This window comes from Diaphorina citri, unplaced genomic scaffold, assembly GCF_000475195.1.
Source record: "Diaphorina citri unplaced genomic scaffold, Diaci psyllid genome assembly version 1.1 scaffold99, whole genome shotgun sequence".
In the NCBI taxonomy this organism is placed as follows: domain Eukaryota; kingdom Metazoa; phylum Arthropoda; class Insecta; order Hemiptera; family Psyllidae; genus Diaphorina; species Diaphorina citri.
This window is the reverse complement of record NW_007377536.1, coordinates 344,386-356,834: the sequence shown is the minus strand read 5'-3', so window position 1 is coordinate 356,834 and position 12,449 is coordinate 344,386. Positions and strand designations below refer to the sequence as shown.

Here is a 12,449-nt window from a genome sequence, read left to right as displayed (position 1 = left end):
GTTTTCTAAGAGGGAGCTGAGCGCTCATTGCCTTAATTGATTCTCACTTTTCAGTCTTTCATGTTTTATTATCATAATATTGTCAATCCTAAAGCTTTGTCAACACCTAATCGACGCCGTCGATCGACGAGGTGTATCTGTGTTGTCGAGGCAGTGTAGGTTTCAGTCGACATCGATCGAGTCGATCAACTATGTGTGGTCACTGCTTAAGAACAGTTTGTAGTGGTAATTCTCTACCCACTTCTATTGTATTCATCTCTATTTTCCTCAGTTTGTTTTTTTATTTGTATCCTTTTCTTATGTCTAAAGTTATATGGTCACAGCTTAAGAACAGTTTGTAGTGGTAATTCTCTACCCACTTCTATTGTATTCATCTCTATTTTCCTCAGTTTGTTCTTTTATTTGTATCCTTTTCTTATGTCTAAAGTTATATTACTGCCCCATCCTCAGGTACCTTTTCCGATCCCAAGTACACTTTCTAGCTGTATCAACCTAAAAAAGAGAGGTTTTATTGAGAAATTGTAACAACGGAGGTTTTATTGGCCCGAAGAGAAAAGGAGACCAGGATAGGAGAAAGCTAGCTGTTCCGCTTTCTAGCTGTATCAACCTAAAAAAGAGAGGTTTTATTGAGAAATTGTAACAACGGAGGTTTTATTAGCCCGAAGAGAAAAGGAGACCAGGATAGGAGAAAGCTAGCTGTTCCAAGAACGATCCTTATCTGTGTAGGATAAAGTTCGCCTGAGCTGGAATCGATCCTACGATCTGCAGCTTTCAAGACAGGCGCTCGCTACCTTTAATAATAATAATAGACTCTTGAGTGGAAGGCAGTAGGCGAGGTTAACGCCTTGGGTGTTCTCTACCACCTAACCCCGAGAGCTCCATTATTATGTGGTCAAATTCTCAAATAAATGAGGATAAAATTCCATACCTCGGCTGGGATCGAACCCACGCCCTCCTGTTTACCAGGCGAGCGTTTTGACCACTACGCCACCGAGGCTGGCTCGGCTCCCCTTTTTTTGAAGACTCTTGAGAGCTCTTCTCAGTGTAAGATTATTGAGCAACATTACTAAGTGCCTCCTTTGCAATCAATTTCCATATTTCAATAATCTTTTTACACTGGTAATGCCGCCACTGGTCGCTACTCGATTAAACTAGCTACTCAACTGTCCTCATGAGGCTGAGTGCACCCCGAACTCCAAGCACCAGAGCCGAAAAAAACCTCGGCCCCGCCGGGAATCGAACCCGAGCCTCCTGTGTGACACCAACTCGGCCACGGAGGTTGCTGTTGAACCTTTTCTTACTGAGCAAACATTGTGATGTTTCCTTAGAAAAGGGGGTTTGAAAGTGTTTTGTTTATTGTTACCTAGTACAGGTAGTTTTGTTGTCATAGTTTTCTTACTGAGCAAACATTGTGATGTTTCCTTAGAAAAGGGGGTTTGAAAGTGTTTTGTTTATTGTTACCTAGTACAGGTAGTTTTGTCATGGTCATCAAGTTTCAGATTATTCATTTAGAAAGCTCAGGAGATTTCCATTTGAGAAAAGTTTTCAGTGAGTAATTGTTGTGTTTTTAGATATTACATGTATAGCCATGATTATCATCATTATGAAGGTAATTCAGTGAGTAATTGTTGTGTTTTTAGATATTACATGTATAGCCATGATTATCATCATTATGAAGGTAATTATTTAAGAATTATAGCTGTGATTCTTTAACCATTTTTTTTAGTCATTTAGTCAGTATAATTTGAGAAAAGTTCAAAGACCAACTAAAGCAGTGTATCTACGAACATAGTTAATTGGTCTGCACTGTGTGTTGTCAAAGTTATAGCTGTGATTCTTTAACCATTTAGTCAGTATAATTTGAGAAAAGTTCAAAGACCAACTAAAGCAGTGTATCTACGAACATAGTTGATTGGTCTGCACTGTGTGTTGTCAAAGAAAACCTCATTTATGTCAAAGGATACCTCCTTTTTCTTTTATTGTCCGTCTTAACCTATTGTAAACTGGTACAAATATATCATAACTAGCTGTTTGCCCCGCTACGGAGAAAATATATTTGGTCAAACCGGATTGTTTCTCTTTTCATGTCCATGTCCATTTATTTGTTATTTTCACAAGCTCCATCTGTCTATCAATCATATCTGTCCGTGTCAATCCAAATGGAAGTTCAATCCCGCTACGGAGAAAATATATTTGGTCAAACCGGATTGTTTCTCTTTTCATGTCCATGTCCATTTATTTGTTATTTTCACAAGCTCCATTTGTCTATCAATCTTATATTATAAGAACAAGATCCATTCACTCATTCATATTTCATAGTTCACACACTGATCGTTCTATCTCGAGAACCACAACACCTAGAAAGCTGAAATTTGGTGGGAATATTCCCTTTATGGTTGTCAAAGAAAACCTCATTTATGTCAAAGAATACCTCCTTTTTCTTTTATTGTCAGTCTTAACCTATTGTAAACTGGTACAAATATCATATCATAACTAGCTGTTTGCCCCGCTACGGAGAAAATAAATTTGGTCAAACCGGATTGTTTCTCTTTTCATGTCCATGTCCATTTATTTGTTATTTTCACAAGTTCCATCTGTCTATCAATCATTTCACAAGATCCATCTGTCCGTGTCGATCCAAATGGAAGTTCAATCTCTCAAAATCGTCTTCTATCACTCTGTTTGATTTCAGAACTCAAGGTTGGACCACACCTACTTCAAGGGTGCCTCGGACCCGTTACCCCCCGCCCCCACACCTCTACCTTCCCCGTACAAAAGTACCTCTCCTTTGAGCACCAATGTGAATGGTCTGAGCAATAAGTATCCGCCCCATGTGGGTGCGAGCACCCCGGGGAAGCAGGCTCCTCCCCCGCCCCCTGCCTCGTCTGTACATACGCCCCTGTTACCTATCCTCAATCAACTACCCAACAGTAAATGTGAGTACCCTTATTGTTTGTTTGTTTGTTTGTTTGTTTGTTTTTTTTTTTTTTTTTTTTTTTGTTTTTTTTTTTTTTTTTTTTTTTGCAGTCTAATAATGTTTATAATACTAGGTGCTGGTTATGGTAGTACTTATTGGAAAGTCCTTTTACCCCAGCAGTAGGCTCCTTAATACCATCTTTTATTGCTGTCGAATTCTCAAATTATACTGATGACAAAATTTCCCCTTCCCAACAGCTGTATTCGGGATTGCACGGCCCACGAGTCCCCCCACCCCCTCCCTGCCTCACAGCGCCTCCTATCTGGTCCCTCAACATCCTCTCATTCCGCCCCTGTCGCCCCATCATATGCTCTCGCTCAATCCACGCCTGAAGAAGGACCTGCACCAGGGCCGGCACAGCGAGTCCTCGTGTGATGAGGAGAGAGAGCCTGACCCCCAGGGAGAAGACACGGAGACCGCGCCTGAGAATGATGCAGAAGAGGAGGAGGAAGTGCGACATCAGGGGAAGGGCGGGAGTAAGATGCCGAAGGAACCCAAGGAGCCGCCCAAACCTGTGCCTGAGGTGAGTTGATTGAATGCCTTTTTTTTAAAGATGAGTGTTTCACCGCCGTTTTCATTTCGTAGCAATGAAACAACTGCTACATTAGACTCGTGTGGTCTGTGTCGTAATAAATAAAACCCCCAGGGAGAAGACACGGAGACCGCGCCTGAGAATGATGCAGAAGAGGAGGAGGAAGTGCGACATCAGGGGAAGGGCGGGAGTAAAATGCCGAAGGAACCCAAGGAGCCGCCCAAACCTGTGCCTGAGGTGAGTTGATTGAATGCCTTTTTTTACAGGGGAAGGGCGGGAGTAAGATGCCGAAGGAACCCAAGGAGCCGCCCAAACCTGTGCCTGAGGTGAGTTGATTGAATGCCTTTTTTTATTTAAAGATAAGTGTTTCACCGCCGTTTTTATTTCGTAGCAATGAAACAACTGCTACATTAGACTCGTGTGGTCTGTGTCGTAGCCGTAGTATGTCCCTCACCAGATGGGCGATAAAAGATACAATACTTCCCAATTAGGTGCTGGGTCAACACGAGAACACTAGAAAGTAACCCGTTGAAATACTCGTCGTTTAAAAGTCCTGTACTCTGTTCTCCTTTGGTATTGAAAATAAATTATTACTCCACATATCTTGCCAGTGACATTTTCGTCGATTAAGTTTGTAAGAAATCAAAATAAATAAAGTATCTTTTTTTTTTAAAAAAAAAAAAGTAAATATAATTCCTTGAACCTATAATAACTATTCCTTGTTCTTCTCGTTCCAGTCTACACCACCAGGTGGTGCTGTGGACGACTCCGTGACGCGCTGTGTCTGTGGCTTCCTACATGATGACGGCTATATGATTTGCTGCGACACGTGCTTCGTATGGCAGCACGTAGACTGTATGGAAATCGACCGCCAGAACATCCCAGACGAGTATCTGTGCGAGGAGTGCAAACCGAGGAAGGTGGACAAGATGAAAGCTATTGGGATTCAGATTCAGAAGATCAAGAGACTCACGGATAAGACTGTACGGGACAACGATGACGATGCCAATAGTGATTCGTCACATTCCAGTCAAGGTGAGTAGGCATGATATGTTTGAAGAACATCATGCTTTTGTGACAACTGAATACTATAATAAACAATGAGTTTAACGTGTTGAACTTAACATTGAAGTTTCTGAAGATTTGAAGACCACCATTTTTTTGTGACAACTGAACACTTTACAATAAACAACTGGGGTAAGGAGTTGTTGCTCTTGTTATTTATAACACCCTATTTTACTTACAGGATCAAATCTCCACAAGACAAGAGTCAGACTCACTGTACGGGACAACGATGACGATGCCAATAGTGATTCGTCACATTCCAGTCAAGGTGAGTAGGCATGATATGTTTGAAGAACATCATTCTTTTGTGACAACTGAAGACTATAATAAACAATGAGTTTAACGTGTTGAACTCAACATTGGAGTTTTTGAAGATTTGAAGACCACCATTTTTTTGTGACAACTGAACACTTTACAATAAACAACTGGGGTAAGGAGTTGTTGCTCTTGTTATTTATAACACCATATTTTACTTACAGGATCAAATCTCCACAAGACAAGAGTCAGAGACGATGCCAATAGTGATTCGTCACATTCCAGTCAAGGTGAGTAGGCATGATATGTTTGAAGAACATCATGCTTTTGTGACAACTGAAGACTATAATAAACAATGAGTTTAACGTGTTGAACTTAACATTGGAGTTTTTGAAGATTTGAAGACCACCATTTTTTTGTGTGACAACTGAACACTTTACAATAAACAACTGGGGTAAGGAATTGTTACTCTTGTTATTTATAACACCATATTTTACTTACAGGATCAAATCTCCACAAGACAAGAGTCAGACTCTTCCTTAACACAATTTTTCTCGTTCCATAATACAAGGTGATCTAAACCCAACACTATCTTGTTCTGTTACAGAGAGATCCAGGCCGCGCGGTGGAGCAGGCAAGCGAAAGTCGGCCACCAACAAGGGAAAACCTCGCGGCAAGCGAGCGTCCAATACCGCCACGGGAAACACAGGGGTACGCCGACGTAAATCGAGCGGCCCGCCATCGGCCCTCTCTCCCGGCGTACATATCACACCCCCCGGCCCGGGGAAAGGGAAAAAGTCAACGGGACCGAACGCCTCTCACCCGCTGAACCCGCCGCTGAATAATATCCTTCACAGCAACAACAAGCGGAAAATGATCACAGTGGCTGAGAAGAAACAGAACCACAAGAGTAACAACGGGAGTGGCAAGGTTCTGTCGCCTCTGAACCATCATAAGGTGACGCTCAATGAGCGGCTGGGAGACAAGAAGAATCACTCGGTGGTGAAGCGGATGGGAAGGAAACAGCAGGAGAAGAAACTGCTGAACAACAATAACAATCATAAGAGAAAAGTAAGTTGTTTGTAGCAAATATGATTTTTATACAAAAGCGGATGGGAAGGAAACAGCAGGAGAAGAAACTGCTGAACAACAATAACAATCATAAGAGAAAAGTAAGTTGTTTGTAGCAAATATTATTTTTATACATATTGTAAGGAAACAGCAGGAGAAGAAACTGCTGAACAACAATAACAATCATAAGAGAAAAGTAAGTTGTTTGTAGCAAATATGATTTTTATACATATTGAATTCGTGCATATCTTGTATCAAAGAATGTAGTATCGGAAAACATTTGATATCCAATTCTTCTTACTCACAATTCCCTTTTCTTTCTTTCTTGCACAGAACTCATCCTTGCTTCTCAACACGGAGGCAAGGTCCCTAGGTAGCGGCTCACATGACCCAGCCGCCAAGAACAAGGAAGCCCTCATACCGTCAGGCGCGGGAGGCAGTCTGGGCCCCGGGCGAGGTTCCGGCCCTACCCGCGAAGATACTTCCTCCGACGAAGAGGATTCGAAGCCCATGACGCGATGGATTGACAACTACGAGGAAGCGACGTGCAATTACTATGCGCCGGACTTGAGGGCCCGCATTGCTACCATTAAGATGAACGGGAGTCATCAGGATGTAAAGCTGCCGTCTAGTTTACTGTCGACCACAGGACAGAAGTGCCGAGCCTCCCTGCTGTTGCTACCATTAAGATGAACGGGAGTCATCAGGATGTAAAGCTGCCGTCTAGTTTACTGTCGACCACAGGACAGAAGTGCCGAGCCTCCTTGCTGTCTAGTGGGACAAAGGTGAGTGAATAACCATTGTATTCCTTTTCGTTCCCCCTTTTTTATTTCCAATCATTCAGGACGAGTCAATTAAACATGCATAGACCATCACACCGGTGTATAGCTGATACAAAAAGATGTATTTTCTTTATTCTGCTATCGCCGTTCGGCGAAAGCTAAACAACAATAACCATTTCATGTCGGGTAAGTAGAATTTTTTTTTTTTTTTTCCAAGGGTTGATAGAGCGAACTTCAACTACTAATGTCTTATCGTTTCCCTGCTGTCTAGTGGCACAAAGGTGAGTGAATAACCATTGTATTCCTTTTCGTTCCCCCTTTTTTATTCCCAATCATTCAGGACGACTCAATTAAACATGGATAGACCATCACACCGGTGTATAGCTGATACAAAAAGATTATTTTCTTTATTCTGCTATCGCCATTCGGCGAAAGCTAAAACTGCCAAACAACAATAACCATTTCATGTCGGGTAAGTAGATTTTTATTTTTTTTATTTTTTTCCAAGGGTTGATAGAGCGAACTTCAACTACTAATGTCTTATCGTCCCATTATCGAAGAGAGAAAGAGGACAGGATAGGAGAAAGCCAGCCGTTCCTAAACCGAACCTTGTATCTATGATAAAGTCCGCCCCGGGCGGTAATCGAACACTTGACCTAGCGCCTTAACTGAATAAGTTTTCCCTGCTGTCTAGTGGCACAAAGGTGAGTGAATAACCATTGTATTCCTTTTCGTTCCCCCTTTTTTATTCCCAATCATTCAGGACGAGTCAATTAAACATGGATAGACCATCACACCGGTGTATAGCTGATACAAAAAGATGTATTTTCTTTATTCTGCTATCGCCGTTCGGCGAAAGCTAAAGCTGCCAAACAACAATAACCATTTCATGTCGGGTAAGTAGATTTTTTTTCCCCCCAAGGGTTGATAGAGCGAACTTCAACTACTAATGTCTTATCGTCATAAATAAATAAATAAAATCATTCTTCCCTGTGTTGTCTTTACTTAGCAAACATTGATTTAACAACCTCAGTGGTTGTACTTGTAGGATGTAGGAAGAAACTTCATTGTTTCTCTTTGTAGAATGTTCGTTTCTTGTGTATTTTACTTAGACCGACTCAGAACACTTCCTCCTTCAATGACTCAAGGAATAACAGTCACATCTTGAACAAGATATCGAAGAGAGAAAGAGGACAGGATAGGAGAAAGCCAGCCGTTCCTAAACCGAACCTTGTATCTATGATAAAGTCCGCCCCGGGCGGGAATCGAACACTTGACCTAGCGCCTTAACTGAATAAGTTAAATAACTCTATGAAACAACTATAATCAAACAACGGAACTATGTGGTTATATTTTCAGATTCTCGTTACCAGCACCAACATGAGTACCAACCAGGCGCTCATTGAGATGCGAGGCAAATACCTTCTAGCCACGGGAGACAGGAAGAATGTTCCCTCTCCTGGACAGCATGTATTCTTCTATACAATGCAACACGAGGGCATTGATATTGTCATTGATTGTAAGACTTACGGGAATGACGCCAGATTTGTACGCCGGTCTTGTAAACCTAACGCTCTGGTAAGTGATCGTTTGTGAAAGGTCTTTTTGCGTGCTACCTAACCCTATCTATAATTGCCACAAAGTTGATAATTTCAGATTTTTTTTTTTTACCGAACCCTATACTTTATTGCTAAAAACAATTGTGAAAGTTCTTTTTGCGTGCTACCTAACCCTATAACTGCCAAAAAGTTGATCATTTGTGAAAGTACTTTTTCGTGCTATCTAACACTATAACTCCCAAAAGTTGATGTGAATATCAGATCAGGGAGGGTCTAGGTTTTCCTTGCCCTTGGGATAAATTTTGAATAATTGTGAAAGTTCTTTTTGCGTGCTACCTAACCCTATAACTGCCAAAAAGTTGATCATTTGTGAAAGTACTTTTTCGTGCTACCTAACACTATAACTCCCAAAAGTTGATGTGAATATCAGATCAGGGAGGGTCTAGGTTTTCCTTGCCCTCAAAAGTTGATAAGAATATCAGATCAGGGAGGGTCTAGGTTTTCCTTGCCCTCAAAAGTTGATGTGAATATCAGATCAGGGAGGGTCTAGGTTTTCTTTGCCCTTGGGATAAATTTAATTTGAATAAACCATGTTGATCATTTGTGAAAGTACTTTTTCGTGCTACCTAACACTATAACTCCCAAAAGTTGATGTGAATATCAGATCAGGGAGGGTCTAGATTTTCCTTGCCCTTGGGATAAATTGAATTTGAATAAACCACTTACTGATGACAATTTGTAATGAAATAATAAGTTGATTCTGGCGGGATAAACAAGGTATTATGCTATTCTACGAGGTTATATTCATTCTATCGTATTGTTATTTCCAGATGAAGCACTGTATAGACAAGGGCAGTATTCACATCTATCTCACCGCCCTGTACAGTATTGCCAAGAACTCCGAAGTGACCGTCAGCTACAGCTCAGGTGGCAACCCTGACCTATGCACCTGTGGCGATAAAAACACCTGCACCGCGGCCGAACAGAAAGCCAAGATGTACAGCGAGCGGAAACACGCAGCAGCCAGCAGTGCTGCAACCGCCACGGACATTGCCCCTGAACCTGTGATTTCTCCCAAGGTGGAGGTGAAACCACCCCCTCCGGCTGTCAAGTCCCCCTCCCCTCCTCCGGTAACGGCACCCCCGGTGGAGGAGAAGGTGGATGTGAAGAAAGATGAGAGTGAGGATGAGAAGGAAGAGGAGGCGAAGGAGGAAGAGAAACCCCAGGTCCCTGCTGCGCCTTTGCTGACAACACCGGCTAAGAAAGAGAAGTGAGTAGTTTTTCCTTTTTTTTGCATTATTATTCTATGTATCTATCATTTTACCCAAAACGATGTCGATAATTGCAGGGATAAACGAGCATTGTGGGTCCCTGCTGCGCCTTTGCTGACAACACCGGCTAAGAAAGAGAAGTGAGTAGTTTTTCCTTTTTTTGCATTATTATTCTATGTATCTTATCATTTTACCCAAAACGATGTCGATAATTGCAGGGATAAACGAGCATTGTATTTCCAGTTTCCATTCTTCCCTGTGAATAACTTTGCTATTCATTTGTTTAAAAGTTCAGGGGGAAGTTGTTTACGGTATGAATACATGTTTGGTTTCCATTCTTCCCTGTGAATAACTTTGCTATTCATTTGTTTAAAAGTTCAGGGGGAAGTTGTTTACGGTATGAATACATGTTTGTAAATAAATTACAATAAATTTGTATTTGTCTCTAATTGCAGGGAATCAAAACCTGTTGTCAGTACAACGAGTGAGAAAGTTAAGAAACAGGAAGAGAAACGAAAGTATTTGTATTTGTCTCTAATTGCAGGGAATCAAAACCTGTTGTCAGTACAACGAGTGAGAAAGTTAAGAAACAGGAGGAGAAACGAAAGTCCACCTCTGACAATGAAACCACGACGAGTACAAGTACAACAGAAGCTACGACAGGTGTGAAGAAAGAAACCGATAGTGAGAAGAAACCCACAGGAGTAACACCTGCAAGTAGTGTACAGAAGAGGAAGAAAAGTATACAGAAGCGGAAATATTCCGAGTCCAGTCAGAGTTTGGGGGAAAGTGAAGGGAACAATACAGAGGAAGATGAGGAGGACAAGGCTGGTGGGAAGGTATCCACACGACGGAGTAGTACGAGTGTTTCCAAGACACCAGGGAAGAAAGAACCTGCCACATCCAGTACGACAACACCTACCAATACACCGACCAAACTATCACGAGAAGAGAGGAAACTCGAAGCCATCATGAAGGCATTCGAGCGTATGGAAAAGTCTGCCAATAGACAAAAGGAATCCCGAGTGAGGAAAGACTCAACAACGAATGAGAAGCAAGAAGATTCTACAGCGCCAGCAGCGGCTGTCGTGAAGAACAAACCTCAACCCGCCCAGGCTGCGAAGACAAAGAGAATCGTACGCAAGCGCAAGGGAAGGTCAAAAAGTTTCAGCATTTCCTCTTCGAGTGCTAGGAGTAGACGTGCTGCTACCCGGGGGACACAGGGACAGAAGGAAGAGGAGAGTAGCTCAGGAGGAGAGGAAGATGAAGAACAAGAGAGCTCGGATAATTCTCTCCCCCTCAACAGTGTACAGACGCCGCCCCCTAGCTTCAAGTTACCGTTTAGTAAGAAGGGACCTGAGGACTCGAACCAAGACCCGGAGTCTCCTGAGAAACCCGCTGGAGGTTGTGCCAAGAAGCGATGGCTGAGACAAGCTATCAGTGAGGAGTGCGAGTCCCCGCGCTCTGGTGAGTAAATGTATCTTTTAGTTTAATGTATCTTCATGTATTGTTGATCTTTTTAAGGGTTTCCCAATACAAATTAATTGGTTGTCCTCTCTGTTAGTTAATCACTTAAGTTGATTAGTTGATGTTTGATGTTCACAAATGTCGGGACATTGACCATTAGGCCATTTTCCTAAAAATATTCAAATGATTTCAGATTCCCCCACCCCACTTGGAGAGTCGGCCGGGCCTCTCAAGAAACGACGTCTGGCCCGCTGTTCCCTCTCATCCGATGACAAGAACTTTACACCTCCAACTACTCCAGTACCGGACGATGACACCTCCACACCTCCGCTTGACACAGCACCCACACTCACACCCAAAACAGCCTACGCCTGTTTGGTAAGTTCCCATTTGATTCTCCTTTACTACTTTATTTATAGGTGGCGGAAAAATGTTTCTTCTGCGATAAGTCCTTATTAAATCGGAGTAATATGACCCTCCATGATGTCTAATCCTAATAATATTGAATAATATCTCCACTTTTGTAACATAAAACCCAACATGACGTTTTTCTTGCCATCCATTCATATGAAATTGGTTGGTCAAATTTGGTGACTGGCTTTAGTTCTCTTATTATTCATCTTGAAATGTACATAATATTTTGGTCATTAAAATAAAAACGTTGACTCAAAGGAGATGATATTGCATTGTCAATCTTATAATCCTATGTACTAGACTAGATGTTCAAATGTATGAACATTGTTATAGTGAGTAGATAGCAATTTTTTAGAGTTCACCCCAGTACTGATCATTGCTCGTTTGTTTCTCTTTCATGCGTATAGGTTAGTGTTCTGAGTCAGTTTAGTAGTTAGTTACCTCTCTAAAACCTCAGTACCTCTACGTACAATAAAATGAAACCCCCAAATATAAAACCAAATCCAAGCAAGAACTTGACGTCTCATCGGATCTCAACCCAAACCCCGTGCCAAAGTCCTACAGTACACAAGTCAGGTATGCCACAGAGGTTGTTTTTATCTATTTTATATCTCTATCTCTCCTCCATTTTGATTTTTAAAACTTTTCCACGTAAAAAAAGATACACGTTTTGCATACCTTTGAGATTGGTTCGATTAATCGGGTTAGAAATGATAATATAACCCTCCGCCCTCCCACGTAAAAAAAGATACAAGTTTTGCATACCTTTGAGATTGGTTCGATTAATCGGGTTAGAAATGATAATATAACCCTCCGCCCTCCTTGTTTGGAATAGTGGACATGGGATTTTCATCTCAGCTCACACCTAGTTCTTTGAAAGGCATGCAATGTGAATTCAAACCTTTGTCCCTATTACTAGTTTTTATATTTGAGCAACATGTCCGTAGCTGGCTTCTAGTAGTTGAGTAAGACCTGCGTTCTGTACATAGCACCCCCCATGTCCTGTGTAAACTAAGAGGTGATGGTTTATTATGATTTGTCCTTGCAGTTTTGTTT

The 12,449-nt window shown here is 41.7% G+C and overlaps 1 protein-coding gene across 1 annotated transcript; it reads left to right on the top strand.

Moving 5' to 3' along the window:
* The first annotated feature begins 1,641 nt into the window (after positions 1–1,641).
* Positions 1,642–11,935, top strand: LOC103524438 (inactive histone-lysine N-methyltransferase 2E). Its single transcript, XM_026819868.1, has 13 exons — positions 1,642–1,678; positions 2,693–2,936; positions 3,175–3,371; positions 3,618–3,746; positions 4,247–4,544; positions 5,437–5,900; positions 6,234–6,566; positions 6,940–6,963; positions 8,042–8,260; positions 9,072–9,511; positions 10,057–10,979; positions 11,173–11,357; positions 11,801–11,935. Exons 1-13 carry the CDS (start codon positions 1,658–1,660, stop codon positions 11,828–11,830), a joined length of 3,507 nt encoding a protein of 1,168 aa, XP_026675669.1. The 5' UTR covers positions 1,642–1,657; the 3' UTR covers positions 11,831–11,935.
* The last annotated feature ends 514 nt before the right edge of the window (positions 11,936–12,449 follow it).